The sequence below is a fragment of the Muntiacus reevesi genome, chromosome 1, assembly GCF_963930625.1.
Source record: "Muntiacus reevesi chromosome 1, mMunRee1.1, whole genome shotgun sequence".
NCBI classification, from domain to species: Eukaryota; Metazoa; Chordata; class Mammalia; order Artiodactyla; family Cervidae; genus Muntiacus; species Muntiacus reevesi.
In genome coordinates this window covers 145079891-145103299 of record NC_089249.1, presented here as the reverse complement: position 1 = coordinate 145103299, position 23409 = coordinate 145079891, and the positions used below count along the sequence as shown (strand labels likewise).

At 43.2% G+C, this 23409-nt stretch overlaps 1 protein-coding gene across 1 annotated transcript; it reads right to left on the bottom strand.

Annotated features, from left to right (window-relative positions):
* Positions 1-366: 366 nt before the first annotated feature.
* On the bottom strand, positions 367-22741 carry LOC136163996 (cytochrome P450 2J2-like). Its single transcript, XM_065928812.1, has 9 exons — positions 22384-22741; positions 16631-16793; positions 14357-14506; positions 13802-13962; positions 12069-12245; positions 10213-10354; positions 9673-9860; positions 6029-6167; positions 367-1544 (listed from the first exon to the last, which is right to left on the bottom strand). Exons 1-9 carry the CDS (start codon positions 22591-22593, stop codon positions 1366-1368), a joined length of 1509 nt encoding a protein of 502 aa, XP_065784884.1. The 5' UTR covers positions 22594-22741; the 3' UTR covers positions 367-1365.
* Positions 22742-23409: the final 668 nt, after the last annotated feature.

The following is a 23409-nucleotide window of genomic DNA, read 5'->3' as shown; positions in this document are numbered from 1 at the left end:
ATAGAAATCTGCCTATAAATCAAGACTCTCCTTGCCCTACTGATTTTCCAGGGGCCAGTCTGAGGCAGAAGCAGGATAAGTTTGCCCAGGGCTACCAAGTATGAGGGCCTTTCTGATTGACCTCCGTGGCTGCCCCAAGGCCCAACTTGAAACTCATATCCATCATTTGGCACCTCTTTGACCCAGGCCATCTCAACAGGCCAGAAGCAAATTTCCCTCTCAGGAAGGGCACAGAAAAGCAGATCATGATTATAACTTTTATGATGTGCTTTACAATTTACAAACCACTTAAAGTCCATTATTTTCCTTGATCTGTTTTTTTAATTGGAGCAAAATTGCTTTACAATGTCATGTTGGTTTCTGCTATACAACGGTGTGAATCAGACATAAACACACACACACACACACACAGATATATACGGCTTCCCTGGTTGCTCAGATGGTAAAGAATCTGCCTGAAATGTAGGAGGCCTGGGTTTGATCCCTGGGTCAGGAAGATCCCCTGAAGAATGGAATGGCTACCCACTCCAGTATTCTTGCCCAGGAAGTCCCAAGGATATACATATATCCACTCCCTCTTGAGTCTCAATCCTCCCACCCCATCTCACCCCTCTAGGTGGTCACAGAACACCAGCTGAGCTCCCTGTGTTATACAGCATCTTCCCAATATCTATTTTTCACATGGTCGTGTATATATGGCAATGCTACTTCCTCAATTAGTTCTACCCTCTCTTTCACCTCCTTTCTCCATAAGTCTCCTCCTTACTCCTCTGATCTTAATAGCAGTTTTTTGCTTAGCTAAGGAATTGTTGTCCACTTCAAATCTCCTAGTTGTTGTTATTCGTTGTTCAGTCACTCAGTTGTGTCTGACTCTTTGAGACACCATGGATTGCAGCATGCCAGACTTCCCTGTCCCTTACCATCTCCCAGAGTTTGCCCAAGTTCATGTCCATTGAATCAGTGATGCCATCCAACCATCTCATCCTCTGTCGCCCTCTTCTCCTCCTGCCCTGACTCTTTCCCAGCATCAGGGTTTTTTCCAATGACCAATTAATCAGTAGTTGGCATCAGGTGGCCAGAGTACTGGAGCTTCAGTTTCAGCATCAGTCCTTCCAAAGAGTGCTCAAGATTGATTAAATCTCCTAGATGAAATGGCAAATCACTCACAAAGTAACTGATTTCCTAAGGCTTCACTGAAGATGACAAAGCTGGGGTTTGGATCCAGTTCCTTCTGAGTCCAGCTCCTGTGACCTGTCCTAGAGGCACTGGATGCTGCTCCCTCACTTCTGAGCAGGCTCCCTGCCTTGGGGGGACACGCCCATTCTTCCTGCCTTCCTCCCCCTCTCTCTCCCCCTCCCGACAACTTTACGCCCTAGGAACAGCACAGAGGTGGTGGCTGACTGGGGAGAGGGTCATGCTCATTCTGAACTTCAGGCTTAGCTTCTCATTCTCTGGAGGCCTGAAAGTAAATTTTTGCAGAAGTGAAGTAAAGAAAATAAACAATTCAGTCCTGGCCAACTGTTCTCCAAGGCACATCCGCTTTCCTAAAAGACAAAAATATAAGATGAGTTACCTCCTCAGATGGTATCTGTGCCCTGAAAGGATGGAAATCTTCCACCACATCTTGTAAAACCTGAGCAAGGTGAGGGCCTGCCTGGTTCTGGGGCTTTATGCACTGTTTATTTGATCATAACCACCTGGTGTATCCTAAGTCCAGGAAGCTCATTCCACAATCACACACTCCAGTACTTTCAAGGGTCAGACTGGTGAGGCACAGGATGAAGGTACAGGGTGTGATGAAACAAGTGAGGGGTTGGGTCGACCTACAAATGTTGTCAAGTCAAAAATCTTTCAAAAATCCATTAGCAAATGATAAGGACAAAAGCAGACAAAAAGCAAAATTTTGCATTATTTTTTTCAATTTTCAAAAAAAGACTGATGAAAAGTATAAGCAAATGAATGTCAAAGTTTCTCAAGCAGGAGGCACCTTCTCCCTGTGGCAGGTTTCCTGCCTTAATAACTGGGAATCTCACTGCCATAGGACCCCACCCCCACTGCCCATAGGACAAAAGTAAGACTCCATCTCATCCCACCTGTGTCACCTGCTCCAGGCTTCCCTCACCCACCCCCTTCCTTCAAGATGTTTTCCTCCCTGAGTTGGGCTACAACACCCCAAACAGGGCTCTACCACCATCTCTCTTGTGGGTGTTTTAATAACTTATTTTCTCCCTAAGTAATGCATGTTTACTGCAAAAATGAAGAAAATGTGTGAAAAATAGAAATAAAAGATGTCTGTAATCCTATAACCCAGACAAAACCCTTGTTAACATTTTGACATATTGCCTAGCTGTCTTTGAAAAGATTCTGCTGTACACCCTCACTGGCATTACTCTCTGTAGTTAATTCTGGGTGCTACTTTTTCATGTTTCCTCAAGTAATGAAGTGTTCTTGGAAAGCAGTAATGTAGCATGCTTCCATTGTGTCCTCTGCCTGAAACAACTTGTTGAGGAAATAAAATTAGAGAGTAGCTGCAAAAGTGTTTAATAAACCAAAATATGCTTCAGAATTATGCCATTTTTATATAATTCTGTTTCTATGTTTCCCACCAGCACATGCCTAATCATTTCTGTTCCTCTCATTCTGATTTCTTTATCCATAACTAATGGAACAGTGAAGAAATTGGTTCAAATGATACCAAATCAGTTGTATTGTAAATACCTAAGATTTTCCTAGAAGAATCCAGATATTGTGACAAAATTGGACCCACAGAGTCAGGAACCAGGGTTACAGTACTGGTTCCATCAGTACCCACTCTGGGCTATGAGTAAATCGTTTATTCTCACTGACATAAATAATTCTCACTTGTCAAACTTGTGAAGTAATCTTTCTCCTAATCACAGTATGTGGCTGGGAAAGGATACCAGTAAGACAGGAGACATGATTTACAAATCATGAAAAGTAGGGCTACTTTACTTCAAGTTTTCATCCTGGACTACAGGAAACATAGATCTTCTCCTTGGTGCTTCCGTCAGCTGGCCATCACTAACCAGATCAATTGCCTCATTAGGAATGAGAGAACCGGCCAAGGGCTTTCAAAAAAAGATCTTTCTAATCTTATCTCCTATGATCCAGTTATTTCTTTTTTGAAAATGAGGATTCAGTCTCTTGCTTTTCAAGAAGTTGTTTGCTGTTTTGTTGGATCAAAGGGGAAAACCTCACATGAAGAAAATACAAGTCTGCAATAATAGTTTTGGCATCTGCCCCTGACTGTGCATACATCCTAATTCCACACCTGATCATCTTTCCAAGAGAAGGGAAGGAGCTTTCCACATCCCATTCCTTCAATGACGTTTTCTTTACAAAGTGCTGGATCAAGAATGAGGCAAAGCAACAGTGCGCCGAAGACAGGAGTGGGGTGGGAAAAAACCTGACGCTGTGTTGACTTTTTGACTCAGTGCATTTTTCAGGTTTCTATATCCTGTTGTGTCCGGCCAGCCCTCATTCTGTAATAGCTGAGAGTATCCCCCAAATGCTTGCCTATTTCTGGACTTGACTTTTAGGCAGAAAGACAGCTTGTGGGAACTCTTCATTGCAACACCGGTTCCAAGTTCCACCCTCTCCCTATACCCCCGTCATTTGCAATGTGATTTCATAGCCCTTTCCCTCAAATTGTGCCGTTTTCCCTTTCCTTTGACCTGGGGCTATAACCTGCATGGGCACCAGAAGGCAGTGGGGGTGACAGTCTCCAGTTCCCAGTGAGGCCTTTTGGAGGCACTGTGTGTGCTTCTGTTCTCCCACCTGTGGTCGTATCTTCTACAAGTACACCAACTGGGCTAACCTGCTGGAGGAAAAAACCTGGAAAAGAGCCCTGTTGTCCCAGCCGGGGTCATCTTAGATCAGCCTTCAGCCAGCTGATCTCCCAAACAGGCAAAAAAGCCCAGCTAAGATCAATCGAGCTCCCAAGCTCAACTGTAGACTTCGGAGCAATAATACATATTATTTTAAGTAACTGAGTTCTTGACTTTGTTATGTAGTAATATAATGATCAATACATATAAATATGAACTCAGTGAATCTTAAAATGGAAGTTACTTTAGGAATATAAGTAACGTTCTAATTGTGTTAGCAAGAGCACTAGATTAGAACTTAAATATAACCAACAAGGACCTACGGTATAGCACAGGGAACTACACTCAATATTTTGTAATAACCAGTAAGGAGAAAAAAGGTAAACATGGATGTACCACGGAACCACTTTGCTATACACCTGAAACTAATACAATATTGTAAATCAACTATACATCAATAAAAATTTAAAAAGAAACCAGAAACTTGAGTCTTTTGCCCTTTCCTGCCAATTCCTTGGGCAGATGACCTTGGATGAGAAACAACTTTCTCTGAATCCTAATTTCCTTACATTGAGAGTTAGATACTGATCCCTTTATATTTAACTGCTAATAATTGGGTTTTTGTAAGTAGTAAGTAAAACAATTTGCTTGCCAATGAAATCTATAATTAGAAGGGTGTAGTACAACTTTGAATAAAAACAACAGTAACAACAAAACCAGTGAGGAGAGAATAATTTTATACTTAAATAAAGCATCTGCAGCTTTGTACTATAATAGGAAATCAGAAGCTCTTGCAGACAGGAAGACTGAAAGGTTTCCCCACATCTCATGTCTGCTTTCATGTTAGAAAGTGACTTGTCAAAGTGAGCAACGGTAGCATAGAATGAGAGTAAGACATAGAAGATCTAATCAGAATCAGTCTAGATACACGTAGGACAGAGTCCTATAGCAGGAAACCTGGGCTCTGCATCACGTCTATGTGGGTTCAAATTCCAGTCCCTCCCTTATTGTGCCTTTGCATCATGATAAGCAAAATTATACTGTTGCAGATAATCAATCTATATTTACTTTAAATTGTTGATTAGAAAACTACTATGAATTTCAGAGTGTTAACTCACTAGCATTTAGTTACTTTTTAAAGAAGACACTGCTAGGAAGAGCACAGGCTTCAGTATTTGATAAACATGTTCAACACTGAGTTCTAGCTCTGCTTCTATGAGCTTTATTACTGTAGATACCACAGTTCACCCTTCTAAGCTTCAGTTTCCTTCCTTATCCCCAATGTGGTGATAGGAATTTGAACCATGTAAGGTTATACTACAACAGGTGGTCCATGAGAGTTGCATTGTTTTTACCCCCCTACCTAAACATCATCATATCCTCCAGGCTGAATGTTTGACACAAAATAGGCGCTCAGGAAACATTTATAGAATTAAGGATTTGGGAAATTTTTATTTGAAACGATTTTAGCAGCATACTTGTTATCTGGTATATGGAGAATTTTGTTACTTATTTCACATTGTTATGAGTTAAAACACCCTTTTCCAACAGGCAGGCTGGGAAACATGAAAGAAAGAGTTTTCTCTGCATTTGCTTTTGTACATTTCAAGTTGTGCACCATGTAAATGTATTAACTAGATTTTTAAAGGGTTATTAGAATTTTAAAAGTCAAAGGGACCTCATCAGAAAATGGATGGAGTAGAACCTCATCTAGTTAAGTCCATGGCACCTAGAGTCACTTGTGATAACCATAATGATAAGGAAGCAGCCCCTTTACTGGAACCTCCTCCACGCCTTTCTTAGGAAATAGCTTTATTTTTATGCGAGTGGGCAGCCCTAAAAGGATCATGGAACATTTGTAGCTCTATGAAGATGGTGAGGTTCCAACCTTCCTTGTGGGTAACAGGCAGAGGCTAAGCTTCTGTCTCTGGTGTTCTGGGGACAGAACAACTTGATGCTGAAATCTCCATCAAGTCAAGCCAGGGCTTAGGAAGTGAGGGCATGAGTCCTGGTGATGCTCCACCCAGGGAATCCTAAGATGCAACCACAGCAAGAGTGAGCCACGCTGGGCAGGGCGATCTAGAGACATTCCAACTAAAGCAAAGCCTTACAAGCAGAAGAGTAGGGAAGGGTAAAGAGAGAGACTCTGGGTTCCCGCACTCCTGTTTTTTGCTACTCACCTATTGAAAAAGGCAGAAAGGATTCCCTTTTTTTAAACTGTCCATTCTCCAGAAAATGCTCTGGATTGAAGGTGTCAGGGGTGGCCCACTCTGCGGGGTCCCTGTGCAGTGCAGTCAGGTTGGTCGTGACCATGGTGCCCTGGAGAAGGCAGAAAAGACTCGTGCAAGACATGACACACACAACACACGTGTGCAATGGGGCAGCAGCCCCCCAGGCTCCTACATTAATGTTGATAGCATCCCAAATTCCCTCAAACTCCCCAACCAAGTAACTTCAGAGTACAATCCCTATGATCCAGCTCTTTGCTGTGAGTCAGCTTAAAACTGTGGACTGAAATTGTCTGTTGGGAATCTGATCAGGAACGTATGACTACTCTTAGTGCAGAATGTATCTCTGCAGGGACGTGTCAGTGTTGAACTTGGGAGGGAACACATATGAATCAGTGAACATGTATGCAACATGTATGAATCATGTGACAGTAGGCAGGAAGTTCTGGATCAAAATCAACCCAACTGCTCAGTGAAGTGGTAACTATGGCAGTTTGCATAACAAAAAAATGTCTCCTTCGTCTAAGTTTCTCCCTCCATTCTCTTCCCTCCATTTTCTAGCACATTCCACAGAAGGTTTAATGATAGGTCACCCAGTGGAAGGGACCACTATCCTTTTTAGTATACAGCAAGAAACCCAGGAGTCCTCCTTAGTGCCCCCCTTTTCCTCATTTTGCCTTCCTCCAGTCCTTCAGGCAGGCTGGTCAATTTTGCTTGAAATCTCTCTTGATTCTGTCACCTGCATTATGCCCCCCACTGTCAGGTCCAAGGGCAACCTTGGTTGTCCACACATTCATACGGTAGCTCTGACTACAGCTCTATATCCTCTCTTCCCCTTCACTGTTCTCAACACAATGAAAGCAGAGTTAGCTTTGGACGTGATTTAATCATGCTAGTCCTTTCCACCCACCACACCTGGCACTTGACAGATAGCCTTCAGGAGCTCCCATCACTCTTAGACTAAGGACACATCACCTGCCCCTGTTGGAGCCACCGTCCTTCTACCTGCTCTTCCACTGCATCAAGCCTCTTTCAATTTCTCAGTCTGTCATGTGTCCCCACTCCTTTCCATGCTGTTTTGCATGGCAGCCTCAGGGTGTCTTCATGCCAATGAGTACCTGCTGGAGTTACCAGTGTGTTTGTCCTTGCTGTGAGTCAAAGCTGCCCCTCGCCTTTCCAGGAGACCCTCCAATACTAGCAGGTAGGTCTGGTCCAGCCTCTTACGAGGTCACTGCTTCTTCCCCCTGGGTCCTAGTGTGCACACCACCTTGTGTGTGCCCTCCAAGAGTGGGGCTTCTGTTACCCCCGGAATTCCAGTACTCAAACCCTGCTGGTCTTCAAAGCTAGATTCTGTGGGGGCACATCCTCCTGTTGTCAGACCCCCGGGCTGGGGCACTTGATATGGGGCTCGGGACTTCCACTTCTGTGGCAGAATTTCTATGATGTAATTGTCTTCCTGCTTGCACACTGCCCACCCACTGAGTAAGGGACTTGACTTAATCTCAGTTGCGCCACTCCTGCCATCTTGCTGTGGCTTCTTCATCTTTGGATGTACGGTATCTTTTTTTGGTAGGCTTCCTTTTTTTTTCTTTTGGTCAATGGTTGTTCAGAAGATATTTGTGGTTTTTGTGTTTGCATAAGAAGGTTAAGTTCAAGCCCTTCTACTCCACCATCGTGAGCTAATAATCAACCAGGACCTAGCTTTCTGTGACCTAAGTTTTACCCAATTTGAGGAGCATTCTCATTGTGTATCCTTCAGCAAGTACCTGCCTTTCCTCAGCACCCAGTGCCCCATCTTCTTTTCCTCTGCATTTAGTGTAGTATCACTTTCTCATAGAGGGTTGCATGCGGAGGCCTGGAAGCCAGCACTTCAAAACTCCTCAGCTTGGGGCTCTGTGGAGAAGCACTGCACATGCCATCCCTCAGGGTGACTATTCGAGCTGCTATTAAAAATCGGTTTTACTTGGCTCCCTGGGCCTGCAGAATACTACATTAGAAAAGAAAACTTGTTATAACCAGTCTATTGACTTAGAATGGTTATTGGGAGCTAAATTAATTGCTATGAATATACAAAGATACCCTGTGAAGTCATTTAGGCTTCAGATTTCACCCACAAAATGGTCAATCAGCAAGAACATGGTAAATACAATCATTGCAGGAATAGCTGCTTTTCCCAGCTCTGCAGGATGGGGACAAAGGGGAAACGCAGTGGGGAAGTCCCTACTGTTTTGCTTTGATATCAGCCCCACGTTCCACACACAGAGAAACTCAGACAAACTGCAATGGATCCACAGAGATGGACCAAGGGGTGAGAAAGGAAAGAACTATGAATGTGCAGAATGCAGAGAGGACACTCGGGGGCACAGGAGAGCTGTCTGCTGAGACCCTAAGGGTGGTGGGCAGAATGAGAGCAGAATTGTCTTTGTGAGGACAGGGCCCCACAGAGAACAATGGCAGGGAGTCTTTTTTAAAGGCAAAATAAAGTAACCCCTGAGGAGAGAGCTTTGTGTAGAACAGAAAAAGATGAGCCTGGGAATCAGAAAAACTCTGTTTCTGGAACCCAACTGTGGTCATTTTGTAGTTGAGAACTCTTTAAAAGACTAGTAACTCTCTCAGCCTGAAGTTCAAATTTGTAAAATGAGGATAACAACATTATTCTGAGGACCAATAAAGATATTTTGAGAGAACCTGAACAGTCAATCGCACATAGTGCATGTATGTTAGTTGCTCAGTTGTGTCCAATTCTTTGCAACCCCCAGGGACTGTAGCCTGCCAGGCTCTTCTCTCCATGGAATTCTCCAGGCAAGAATACTGAAGTCGGCTGTCATTCCCTACTCCAGGGGATTTTCCCAACCCAGGGATCAAACCTGGGTCTCCTGCATTGCAGGCAGATTCTTTACAATCTGAGCTACCAGGGAAGACCGATAGCACATAATCACTGTTTCAAAAGCACTGGTTCCTTTCTCTCCTTTTCTGATATTTAGTACTGCATGGACTTGGATTGTTTTCCCCTGTGAAGCAGTCCCATCAAAGGGGTGTATCTCAAAGCTGGAACAATACACTTGGGGATATTACGCTACAAACATCACTTTAATGTGATTTTGGCTCAGATGGTCTCAAATATTTATTCATATTTCAATATTCTAAACTACCAGGATTGTGAAGCAGAATTTTCCAACCCAAGTGTGGCAGGTCCCCATCCTGTGAGAAGTTCTCCCAAGGCAAAGAAAATGACCTCATGGCAAAGGCTGACTGAGAATTGCTGCAGCTGTATCCCCACGGGAGTTAACAATGCACGTCAGGTATTAAAACACTGAGACATCGCAAATTTAAAACAGCAAGTCTCTGCCTAAATATGTCTCACCTAGGAATCCCCTTATTTTCCCACAACACCTATTCACGTTTTCTTGAACTAACGTTCTAAAAATCTGACAGGAAGAAAAAATTCTATGACATCAGCAATAATATTAATATATCTCTCTCCCTATTTAAGTGCTTTCCTAAGACAAGAAAACACTTCACATTTCCCAATGAGACTCCAACCATTTACAAATATGAACTTGGAGACCTGAGGCTATGAGAGAGCCCCTAATTACCTTGGGCAGGTGGTATCCGGCCAGGGTGGTGTCCACTGCCACCTCCCGGGGCACGTTCAGAGGGACGATGTTCCCCATTCGCAGCACCTCGTGGATGACAGCGTTGGTGTAGGGCATGGACTCTCGCGCGGCCGTGCTCGGTTTCTGAGATTGGCCAAGCACCCTATCAATCTCAGCTTGGACTTTTTCTGGAAAATAAGAGGAGGTTGTATTATTCTAATATTCCACAATTTTTCTTAAGCCTCGTTAAGCTAAGGAATGGAATAAGCAGGATCAAAATGGCTATGTTAGGTTATCCAGACTAGCTCTTCAGGGAGGTTATGTGAGTAGGAAATAGGCCCTGGTGTGAGACAAATCTGGTGGCAAATTCTTGCTCGACAACATTCCTGCTGTGAGTTTCTGAAGCTCTTAGAGTCTCAGGTTCCTCTTCTTAATAGTGAGGATAGATCAAATAGCACCATTTAGGAATACTGAGATTTACATGAACTAATTTAGGGAAGTATTCTGATCTGACCCAGGCCTACCCCCTGATGTGCTCACCTTGGATTTCAGGGTACAACGCCATGTAGAGCAGACCCCAGCGCAAGGTGGTTGAAGTTGTCTCTGTTCCAGCAAAGAAGAGGTCCAGGGTATTGTAGATAAGGTTTTCTTCATGGAAACATGAAGCAGCATTGCCCTTATGCTAGAAAGCACAGTGATTATTGGTTTATTGAGACTGTTCTTAGTTGCCACAACACAGGGGGCTTCATCCTAGACAAAACATGAAACGAGAGACCACCCCCTCCCCAGGAGAAATGGCTTTCCCTTTGGTCATCTTAGGAGGCAGAGACTTATTACTCCAGTATACTTAGCATCCCCCTGCCCCAAGTGCTAGAATCTTCTGTTAGCTCTGGTGGATGAAAATCGAGACAATAAATTTATTTTACTTCCGTAACTTGGGAGAATCTATTATTACATTGGAAAAACAGTCTTGAGTTCCAATATTAGCCACATCATTCACTACCTGTACAACTTGGCCAGGTTACTAAACCTCAAACTTATCAGCCTGTCTATGTTTCACTTTCCTGATTCATAAAATAGAAATAACAACACTCACCCCTGAAAGTTATATTATAAATTATGTGAGTTGAAAGGGCACATAACAAATTTTCAACAAATGTGTGTACTGATACCAGAGAGAATAAAATGTACTTCTCTAGTGTACAACAATTCTCACATCGCCCGGGTAACCTTCTCTCACAGCCTTTCCTCATGGCCCTCCAGCCTCTTCACCACCTTCCTCCAGGAGCTGCAGTGTGCCAGTGTTGCCCTGTGTGGGATCCCACACCCGCACACCTCACAGCAAGTGAAGTCTCTTTCTCTCAGGAAGAGCCAGTGCCTCTATTAACGTTATAAGAGTAAGATGAAATAAGAGAGGAGATGGGAAAATGCACCATTCTTTCAACTCCAGGAGAAGAAATGAACAATCTAATGAGACAAAAATGATAACACTGATGCAGTGATGAGTAATAACCAGCGGGTTCACCATGCTAAATGATATACAACCAATTTGGCCTTTTTCTTGCTTCTCCTATATAATATTGGAAAGTGGATGACATGAGGATGAGGGAAGAAGGCAAATGTCCCTCCACTTGAGGCTTAACTCTGGCCTCTGACTCAGCTTCACTTTTGTGTTCTGCACTAGGGAGCTAAAGAAAGGGGTAGGAGTTTGGGTACTGGCCCAAGTAATAGTGAGACAATGGTTCTCTTTCCTTTTGTGCATAGGTACTTCACACTCAGGTAGAGGAGAGAGATTGAAAAATGAAAAGGCAGTATTTGGGTTTTTCAAAGACCTTAAGTCAATTACTCTTAAACTAATATTTTTATTTCTAATTGTATCATCAATTCTGACGTCATGATATTTCTAAACTCTATATCCTTCCCCTGTGGTGGGCTGAAAAATAAGCCACAAAAACGTCCATGTTCTAATCTCTGGAACTGGTGAATGTTTTTTGACAGATGGAACTTTGCAGAAATGATGAAGTTAAGGATTTTGACATGGAAAGATTACCCTGGATTATCCCAGTGTTTCAATTATAATCACAACAGTCTCTATAAGAGGAGGCAAGAACATAGACCATATGAGGATGGTGGCAGAGAAGATACATCAATGGTTTGGAAGATGGAGGAAGGGGCCCTGAGTCATGGAGTACAGCAGCCTCTAGGTGCTGGAGAAGTGATTCAACAGATTCTGCCCTAGAGCCACTGAAGGAGCCAGGCCTGCCAACACCTTACCTTGATAAATGTGGGTCTATTTAAGCCCCTCAAGTTTGATTTGTTACAGCAATATAGGAAACCAGAATCCTTTCACTTGTTCTTTAAGAACACTACTCAGGAAAACACTTAGGTTCTCTCACCTTTTCTATTTCCTGGAGATAAGCATCAATGAAGTCTCTTGCTTCAGCAGGATTCCAGTCTCTCTTGTGGTTTTCAATCATATTAGCAACAAACATTTTAAGTTTCTCCCATTTACTAAAGAGTGTTTGCTGGGGACCTGGAAGGAAATTCATTATCCTTGGAAAGACATTGTAGAGCTGATGGAGAAAACAAAACAGTCATGAAGACAAGAGGGTGCCAGTTTTTCATTCTTGAAGACTAAGAAACCATAGTATCTTTATATATATTTTCTTTGCTTACACTTAACCCTTTGAGCCACCCTTGATTCATCTTCTCTGTCTCAATCCTCTTCTTTTCTCTTGGCAAAGTATTTTAGCACTTCTTCCAAAATATAACCAATTTCAGACCACTTCTCACTACTCCATGTATTTGTCATTCTAGTACAAAGCACCAACATTTCTCACCTGGATGCTGTAAAGTCTCCACCATTTTCCTTGATTCTCTCCTTAACCCCCTTCCCAGTCAATTTTCCACTGAGGTGCCAGAGGGATCTTTTAACAGTTTAATAAATCATATCACTGCTTATCCCTCAATACTTCACTGACTTTCCATGACATTTAGACAAGTTCTACATCCTTCTGATCTGGAGCTCCACATGAGCTGGCCTCTCACCCTCCTGTCCCCTCTTCTGCTATCACTTGCTGCCATCTTACTCTCTCTGTCTTTCTAGTCCAGCCCCATTGGTCTCTGTGATAATGTTTAGTCCTTTGCATTGGCTATTCATACAATCAGATTGGTCTTCCTATGAAATCTGTACAACACTAGCCTTTTACTTCATTCATGTCCACATAAGTGTCACTTACTTGGACCTGTCTTACCTGGTATCCTCTAATTAGCAGCACCCCTGGGACCCTCTTCCTATTCCCTTATATTGTTTTATTATTTTGTTCATGGCAATTGTCTCTAGTGTGTTGGTGTGTGTGTGTGTATCTTTGAGTGTGCATAAAACAAGAATATTCATGGCAGCTTTATTCATAATATCCCTCAAATTAGAAATCCCTCTAATTAGAAATGTGTTTATTAATCCCCCAAGCCATTATTCAAGAGAATAACAATCAGTGTCACATTCATGAAGTGGAAAACTATGCAGAATAAAATGAGGAACTAACAAATGAATCAAAGCAATGTGCTGAGTGGGAATCAGGCACAGAAATACACATCTGAGGATCATGGAGGTGTGGAGCTAGGGAGGAACGTGGAGAGGAGAGACTCAAAAGTGATGGCAATACTGTTTTTTAAGGAAAAGAATGTAAGTGCATATGTGTATATCATAAAAAGTTCTGTACTTTAAATGAACATAAGAAATGTTTTTTATCAACAGTAAATATTTAATGTGTGTGTGTGTTAGTCACTCAGTTGTGTCTGACTCTTTGCGATCCCTTGGACTATAGGTCTTCAGGTTCCTCTGTCCATGAATTCTCCAGGCAAGAATACTGGAGTGGGTTGCCATTCCCTTCTCCAGGGGATCTTCCCAACCCAGGGATTGAACCTAGGTCTTCCACATTGCAGGTAGATTTTTTTACCATCTCCAGGGACAAAAACACTAAAGTCAACAGAATGATTGTAAACAAGTTTGTGGTGAAGTCAATTTCAAAGGTTGCATTTTACCCTAAAACAAAAGGAAGACCATCTCATCTGTATCTGACATTAGCTCAAAGTCTTTATCCAAGAGAGGAAGTGAGAAGAGGCTTACCTGGCACCACACTGATGTCCTCAGATACATGACCTCATCAAACAGCCTCAGCATCTCCTGGAACTGATCATCCTGGTAGTCAAATCGTTCCCCAAAGGTGATGGAGCAAATAATATTGGAAACTGCATTGTTGATTGTGAAGTGAGGGTTGAAAGGCTGTCCTGGAGTCAGAAGAAGAGATGGAGCCTTCAGATAGGTTTCTATTTTCCAGAGAGTCTACTCTATGTGACATATGACACATTAACTACAGAATCACATCTGAGACTGTGTCCACAGCCCTCTACACAGGGTCTGACACACAGCAAGTACTTAGTCATTGTCTGGGAAGTCAAAGTGATGACCAGGATTTAAAACCAATAATAAGTTTAATACCCATCTTCTTCTTCTTCTTCATTCTTGACCCCCACGAGGGCAGGTCATGGTTAGCTGTTCACTATCATTCCCTCAGTGGCCCACACAGTGCCGGGCACAGGACAGGCACATAGGCTCTAACTGAGCGTCTGATTAGTGAATGAATAAACCATAGTCAGTGCACCTGTCCTAGGACCTGATTACCATTCTCCTCTCCTATTTCCTGGATGAGGTAGGCAGCCTCCTCCTGAATGCGTTCCTCTAAGCTCTTCTTTCCTAAACCAAAGTTCCTCAGAGTTGTCAGGGCAAATCTCCTTTGTTCTTTCCACACATGGCCATTGGACATGATCAATCCTGGGAAAAGAAAGCTAATGTTAACCAAAGCCAACAAGACCCATTCAGGATAAGGTACCAGATGGAGGAAAGGAGAAGGGCTTTAAGGTGCTTGAAAACTATTCAGAGAAATAATTCCAAAGCAATAGATATAATCACTTGAATTTACTGATTGCCCGTCTGATGGACATGTTAGCATTTTTAATGCATTGTGTAATTTAGTGTTCACAGAAACTCTGAGGTAGGTACAATCATTACTGCCAAACCAGCCGTCTAACTTTAATGATGAGAAAAATGAGGCATGGGAGATAAAAGTAAACTCTGCAAGGTCACAGAGTGAGTAAGCAGCTGAACAGGCATTCAAATTCAAGTCTGCTTGACTCCAAAGCCTGTCGTTTGATTACTTGTCTCATAAGAATATTTAATTACTGGTTATGCCACATACCAAGTATGAACAAATGGATTAGAAGGAGTCAATACTCATAAGTAGAAAAGATCTTATATCTTAAAAAGATAAATGAATCACGCTAGATAACAAACTGTGGACACTGCAGAAAGAACACCACAGGCAAAGGAAAACAATCTGTATGATGTGTGTAATAGAACTTCAGTGATTTTATAACACAGGAGAGGCCACCCTCCTCCCATTTCTTCATTCCAGGGCACTCTTCAATTCCTTCTCATGTCTCCTTCCACACTGTCGCCACCTTAGGAAAATGGCCCTCCCTGCTATTCAATTCAGGATCCTTTTCAACCCCATCCTAATGAGTCAGCAGCATGAGATCCTTTCTTTCTGAAACATTCTCTGCCAAAGGAGCCCAGGACACCACACTCTCCATAATTTTCTGGTACTTCTGTGACTTCAGAGAAATTATCATACCTTAGGTTAACTATCTTCTATTAGGTCTGAAGCCTCCTCTCTTTACCCTATCCTCCATTTCTAGGAAATCTCAATTTCTAAAATTTCAAATCACATCTACTGACAGTAAACACGTATTTTCTGCCTCTCAGCTCCAGACACATGTGCAATTCTCTGCTTGACTCTCTTGGCTTCACACTCAGCATATTCATGACTAAATTCATGGTTTACTCTATACAACTCCCTACCCAGGCCAGACAACACTTTGTCCTCCTCCACATCTTCCTTCCTTCTTTACCTACCCACTTGGGTGTCTACCTCAGCACCTCATTCTCCCTCTATCTAGGTCATCATGTCCTATTGGAGTTGCCTCCTGAGTAGCTTAAACCCATACATCTTCACTGGTCAAAACTACTGGACTGATATTTCTTTCCACTCCCCTCTTCCATGCCACCACCTCCTCTAATCTAAAAGTCTACAATAGTCTCTTGCTTCCTTTATTCCATTCTTGACACTGCAGCTTAGAGAAGGCTTTAAAATGCACCATATAAATATGATGATTCCTTTCTCTACTTAAACCATTCAGAACCTCCATTGTTATTAGGATAAAAAGCAACATCCTTAACAAGAACTTGCATGAACTATTTCTGGCCAAACTCAGAAGCTTCATCTTCATTTAATTATCTCCATTTCATCCCTGTGCTTCCTGCACTGGCCACCTTTCAATTCCTCAGTTCACTGTCTGTCTTCCCAACTTGGAAACTTTTACATTTTATTCCCTCTGCTGCATTGCTTCATCACTTTATTAAATGTCATTTACTTACATAAGTTTTTCCTGAGTCTCAGGACTAGATTAGGTACCCGTAATAAGTGAACCCTGCTCTTATCTTCATAACACTGAGGTCTTATTAGTGTAATTGACACTGTTTTTCTTAATAGTATGTAAGTTCTAGAACAATCAAGGATTTTGTATGTTCTCCTCACTGTTCTGTCACTGGTGCCTAGCACTAGGTACACCTGGCTTTCATGGAGTGAATGGATGTAGAATTAAAAGATCAAATGTTTCAAAGAGAAACTGGAAACCATCTGAGAAAACATGGCTTCTCCCAAATCCCTGACATTAGGGCTGACCCTGCCAGGTTCCCATAGCAGGTACCTTCAGCAGGGAAATGCGGGGACTCAGCTTCCTAGAGGGGCAGGAACATGATGGACCTGGTCCTTGGGAGTGTTGGAGGCCCTTTCATGGACCATAGGAATATCAAGCATACATTGTTCAAGAAACTTACCTTTATTGTTAAAGATACGTATTTCAATAGGCATCAAGGGGCGGTTGGCAAAATTTTGGTCTTGGTGGACAAGAGCTTCTTTGATTAAGGGCAATCCAGTTATAAGAACAGAAGGAAATGTACCAAAATCCATGCTAAAAACGTTCCCATATTTCGTCACAAACTGAAAAATAGAAGAGTCACAGTTGAATATGCATATGTCTGAATCCTGGAATGGAGGGTGCATGGGGCTGGTGGGAAGCTTGTATTGAGGGGAGTCTCTGTGTTTGTCTGTCTGTGTACCTTGAGCTGTAGGAAATATGTCTACCTGTTTCCATTTTTCCTGTCTTAACTAGACTACACTATAGGACATAGACATTCATTATACACATTCATTCATATGCTCAATGTACTTGAATTGGGTGAGCACATGTGTCCTGAGAATACGGCATAAAGATTAAATAAACAAGGTCTCTAACCTCCAGTGTCTTAGAGTCTAGTGAAAAGAGAGAATTCAGCCCATGTGACTCACCAGAGAAGGCAGAGAAATGTTTGGTGAATTCTGGGGTAGGGAACAGGGACTTCCTAGTAAATCAAATCTACTATACCAGGAGAGAATGTCCCCTTACTCAGCAGGCTGTAGGTGACAGAAGTTTCGTTATAGGAATTACGGAGAGGAGCACACTAGCTGTGGAGACATGTGGAAATCTTAACTTTGTGGTTGACTAGCTGTGAGCACTTAGGAAAGCTACTTCCCTTTTTTATGAGCCTCACCTTCCCAGCTATAAAAGGTAAAAAACTGTGCTTCCCTCAAAGCTTATGGAAGGGGGAATCCCCTGGTGGTTCAGTGGTCAGGACATCAGGACTCAGGCCTTCACTGCTAAGGACCGAGTTTTGATGCCAGGACAGGGAACAAAAGTCCCACAAGCAGCACTGTATGCTCCCTCCCCTCCAAAGAAGTTTCTGTGAGGAAGAATGAGAAGAGCAATGTGAAAGGCACTTTGTTCCCGGGTCCCTGGCAGATGGCCACTGGAGCCTCTGTGGAATGAATGGGCTCTGTGTGCAAAGGGATGTGGAAGCCCTTGTTCAAGGGGACAGACAGAATTTTCTTCTGTCTCAGTTTCCAAATGAATAAAATGGGGGCTATTGCAAATTCCCATCTTTAGGATTCTGGGGATAGCAACCATAATACAAAGATTAATATGAAAATTATTTATTATTGTTGATATATCTGGGAGTGCATTTTAGCAAAAAGATTCTAATAAGGTATTGACAAAGAAATGGAGGGGAAGTGGCTAGAGAGTGGATGAAAGGAGCCCAAGAGGCAATCAAGTCAGACAAGTGATGCCTCATTTATAACCAACAACTGGTTTTTCCTTGAGTTGGTTACTATACATTTTTGAAGAAAGGGGGAGGAGGGTAGATATAGAAATAAGCATTGGCTATGTGCTAGTTTACCCTGGGATAAACCAATATTCACAAACTTGCTTGGTTCCTATAACAACCATATAATGCATTCCTAGTTTTCAGAAAATGAGGCACAGAGATTTAGTGCCTAGCTGGTGGGCATAAAGTAGAGCTCTTTCTAAGTCGCTCTGTATGCTTCATCCTTAAATGAAGGCAAGGAGAAAGCATATTTTCTCTCACTTCTGCTGAGTGATGGAACTCCCTAAGGATTAACCGGCCACATTACTTTCCAATTAACTTCCAATAGGATGTGAGTAGTGGTGATGTGTGCATCTTCTGAGTTGTGTCCTTGAAGGAAATTTCCTTCTCACCACCTCCCACTTTCCCCTTCATGTTGAGTGTCGTGAGACCAGAGCAACAAGATAGAAGCACTGAGTATTTGGATAATCTTGTGGAGCAAAGCAGCTTTGCTATCCTGGTCTTCCTGCCTACATCTCAACTTGTGAGAGAGAAATAAATTTCAATATTTTCACACCACTGTATTTTGGGATTTTTTTGTTACAAGCAGCCTAATGTATGTCCTCATAATACATTTATCCTCCTTATCTATCACTTCCCGTCCTTAGTCCAATTAGAGTTTTTTCTTATTCACATATATGTTCCTATAATAAGCCATATAGTTATGGTAGAGAATGTTTCAGAAATGCGGGAAATAAGGAAGTTTCCCCCTTAGGCCAAACAAATCAACCAGTTTCTTCACTGCCTTCTCACTTTGTTTTAGCTCATGTTACTTTCCCATTTAAAAATCTACTGTCCACTTTACTCCATATAGCCACTTGCCTCACAGTTATTTCAAGTTCAAGCAAATTCATTTCAGCATTCTACAGAGATTATCCCCATGGCTTCTCATTCACAGTGAACCTACCTAATAACACTTCATTTGGTTGCCATAAATTTATACCATACCTTTCATCATATACTCTATTGTACTAGGCCTGTCATATGATAAGCACTTCATAAATATCTATTGGATAAATGAAACCCTGAATAAATCTGCTAACTATCTCAAGAAGTGTCAGGCAACATAAGTAGAGACTGGGGGTAGGAGTCAAGTCCTTGTTTGGCCATTATCAATTTTGAATAACTCATGCAAATCACTTGACAGTTTTTAGTCAGTTTCCTCAACCTTAAAATGGAAACAACACTAGATGATGTAACAAGCTATATATGCATAGCCTGTAAGCTTTACAGGAAACACTTAAAGCAGAATACAGAGACTTACTCAAAAACACTACAGATACATTAAAATGGGGTTCTTACAAAATATTTAAGTGACTCACAGAAAGAGCAGAAATGAGAAATAGAGAAACAGAAAACAAAGTGAAAAATGGAAAATAAATAATAAAATGGCAGACTTAACTATTCACACATCAGAAATTGTGCTAAATATAAAGGATCTAAGTTCACCAATAAAAGAGAGATTGGCAGAATGAAAAAAATGACCCACTTATATGTTATATATAAAAACTCATTTCAAATATAATCATGTAAGTAGGTTAAAAATGAAAGACTGGAGAAGCATATGCTATGCAAATACTAATCAAAAGAGAGGTGCTTAGCTATACTGTATCAGGTAAAGTTCAAGCAAAGGAAATCAGGGATAAAGAGGGAGGTTATGTAATAATTAAGAGCCAGTTCACCAAGATGACACAACAATTTAATGTGTGTGCGCCAAATAAAAGAGACGTCAAATACATAAAACAACCAAAACTAACCAGACTGACCAGACTTAAATGTCCAAGTACAGTTGGAGATCTCAATAAGCCACTCCCAGTAATTGATAGAATTAGTAGATAAGACATCAACAGGGGACAGAAACACTAAACAATACACTCATTTCTTACGGTCTCACACAGTACAGAATACTCCAAACAATGAGAGCAGAAGACATATTTTTCAAGCATCTGTCATGGGTCATAAAACCAACCTTTACATATTTGTTCAAAGCTGAAATCATATAGTTAAATGTCCTCTGACCCTAATGATCTCCAACTGTAAATCATTAACAGGTAAAGAAAACAAGAAGGCTTCTAATACTTGGAAATTAAACAACATATTTCTCAAAAAAGGTATACATGTTTAGGATCTTATCTTTAAAATTCTATATACTAATCTCATCACTTAGTGCTACCAACTGGGTGTTTCGCCCAGAAAGTGATGAAGCCATCTCCATCTCAGCTTGAATTTGTAATACAGGCTTGTGTTGAACGTGCTCCAGGCATTTCTAGGGAACTAGAACTATTCTGAGCACCAACTATAAGCTATGTTAACATTGAACATTCCTTTTATTTAATCATCACAACCACCTACCACAGAGCTGTCTGTCAGGAAGGTACCTGTGCTGAGAGGCAAGGAAGCAGCTGCAATTCTTGAGATAGTGTTGAGTGATGAAGGGAATTTTATGGAATTCAGGGTGGCCACAGTTAGGAGCTCTGATGGAAGAAGACAATAAAGTGGAAAAAGGCTACAAGAAGGGATCCATGTGGCTCCCTAAGGAATATGAACTCTGGGAAGCAGCAGGAAGCACTAAGAAAATCTCGGCAGAAGAATGACATTTTTAAATGAATACTTTATTGAGAGTGGATTGTAGATGGAGGAGCCTGAAGACGAGGGGCTCTGTCCTTGTGGGGATGGGAGCAATGTGGTTGACAAGTGGTGAGGATTTCGGTGGCTCAGACTGTAAAGAATCCACCTGCAATGCAGGAGCCGTGGGTTTGAGTCCCGGGTTGGGAAGATCCCATGGAGGAGGGACTGGCAACCCACTCCGGTACACTTGCCTAGAGAATTCCACGGACAGAGGAGCCTGGTGGGTTACAGTCAGTGGGGTCGCAAAGAATCAGACATGACTGAGTGTCTATAATACTTTCTTCTTTTCCTCATCATCATTTTACACAAGGGAAACAGAACCTCCCACGGAAAGTATAGCTTCCCCTCTCTCTTTCTCCACCAAGGATAATAATATTAAAAGGACAAAGTGGAAGATTTCCCTGGTGGCGCAGTGGATGAGAATTCACCTGCCAATTAGGGGACATGGGTTCCATTTCTGATCTGGGAAAATTCCATGTCACAAGCAACTAAGCATGAGCACTTCAACTACTGAGCCCGCGATCTAGAGCCAGCAAAATGCAACCACTGAAACCCGTACACCCGAGGTCTATTCTCCACAAGAAAAGTCACCACAATGAGAAGCCCGCACACTGAAACCAACAGTAGTCCCCACTTGGAGCAACTAGAGAAAGCCCTAGCAAAAGCAAGGAAGACCTAGTGCAGCCAAAAATAATGTAGAAAAAAGACAAAGTTTTCATACTATAAAAAGAATGTCCGGGTAATATGCAACAAGACGCAACTAAATGACTTAAAACCGTATTGTGTCTGTCACCCTCAAGGCTCCAATGAAAGAAACGGAAGAGACAAAGGGCCACCTGGTCAGTCAAAAACGTTTACTAAGCAGGCAGAGCGGGTTCTGAACCATACTCCATCCGAGGATCCCTGAGAGAAGAGGAAATATGCAGATGACTAAGCTGCTGGCAGCATGTGAAGGCTTCAGATGAGTGCTTGTTGTTACTGAATCCCTAAATGGTGTTGGCCACTTTGCAGCCCCATGGACTATAGCCCTCCAGGCTCCTCTGTCCTTGGGGTGTCCCAGGCAAGAAAACTGAAGTGGGTTACCATTCCTTCTCCAGGGGATCGTCCAGACCCAGGGATCAGACTGGCATCTCCTGTTTGGCAGGCTGATTCTTACCACTGAACCACCTGAGAAGCTACAGTTCAATAGTTAAACGTTTTCCAACAGCTAGATGGATCGAGATGCATTTTCTGTTTTGTACAATAAACTTGCACCCCACCCCCAAAGTGTATCTTGTCCAGCACACTCAACAGTGAACAATTAACAATATTTCACACGTAGAAAGCACGGTGAATCATGCCACTTGCTGTGGTCAAGAGAGAGGCTCCAAGTGGCTGTACTAGGGTGCCTGTTTTAGCCTCAGAAAAGTGAAATTGTTAGTCGCTCAGTCGTGTCCAACTCCTTGCGACCCCATGGACTATAGCCCGCCAGGCTCCTCGTTCATGGGCTTCTCCAGACAAGTATACTGGCGTGGGTTGCCACTTCCTTCTCCAGGGGATTTTCCACACCCAGGGATCAAACCTGGGGCTCCTGCACTGCAGGCAGATTGTTTACCGTCCAAGCCACCAGGGAAGCCTCCAGGAGGTACCCCCTCCCAGTCCTCCCGCCCTCGGTACCCGGAATGGCCCCTGTTCCACAGGTCAGGGTCAGGACGCGCGCGGGCACCGTCGCTCGCTCCTACCCGCTGAAGCGACAGGTGCGCCTTGTCAAAGTCCAGTTGGAAGAAGTTGCCTATGAAGGGCAGGCGCGGGGGCCCCGGCGGGTAGTTCTTTGGTCGCCGCCTTTTGAGAAAATCAGCTAAGAGGAGAAAGACTGCGGCCCCCAGCAAGACAGTGCCAGGACGGAGCGCGGCCCAGAGGGCAGCCGCCAGGGAGCCCAACGCCTCCAACATGGCTGCGCTGGTCCCCCTTCCGCGGGCCGAGTCTGCGGAGGTCCCTGCGGGGCTCTGCCGCCACGCTGCCAGCACCGCCCTCCTTCCCCCCTAGCCGGCTGTCCAGGCCCCGCCTCGCCCGTCCCTCTGTGCAGCCGGTCTTTTTCTTTCTCTTTGGGGCTTTCCTGCCCCACCTCCTCCTGCTCTTCTTCTTCCCTCCCCCAGCAACCCTGATTGGCCCCGCCCCTGGCGTGCCTGGCTTCCGGTGACCAGGTCAGCCGGACCAGCCCTGGTTCTCCCCTAGGCCCCACCTCTTGCGCACCTCGCCCGCCCCCGCCAAATCTCCGCCGCCTCGCTCCTTGCGTCTGAAATCCGGCCTTCCTCCTGCCCACCTGCTGTCGCCATTGGATTCTGGAACGAACACACACTTAAGCTAAGCTAAACTAAGTCACTTCAGTCGTGTCCGACTCTGTGCGACCCCACAGAAGGCAGCCCACCAGGCTCCGCCGTCCCTGGGACTCTCCAGGCAAGAACACTGCAGCTGGGTCTTGGTAAAGGCCAGGCTTGGAGTATTTTGTTGTTGTTTTGTTGCATTCTCTGAGACCAAGGGTGCCCTAAGGTTTTTGGTTTCATTGCATCTCAGAGAGCTCCACAGATACTTGAGCTTTGTGTTTTTCAGTCACCTTCTCACCAAAGGATTGGAGCCCAACCTCTTGAACTTTGGGAAAAACAACAGCACCTGACATTTATTGTGACCTACTCTGGAACAAGGCACTGAATGCTCCTGTTTACAAAGATTGCTTCACTGACAAAATTATGTAGATGCCTTTATTTGTT

Coding starts and splice junctions, on each gene's coding strand:
- LOC136163996 (XM_065928812.1), bottom strand. CDS start 22,593: ATGTTGGAGGCGTTGGGCTCCCTGGCGGCTGCCCTCTGGGCCGCGCTC. Junction 12,246..13,801: donor GGACATCAGTGTGGTGCCAG/GTAAGCCTCTTC, acceptor TTTCTCCATCAG/CTCTACAATGTCTTTCCAAG. Junction 6,168..9,672: donor CCGGATACCACCTGCCCAAG/GTAATTAGGGGC, acceptor TGCCTTCTCCAG/GGCACCATGGTCACGACCAA.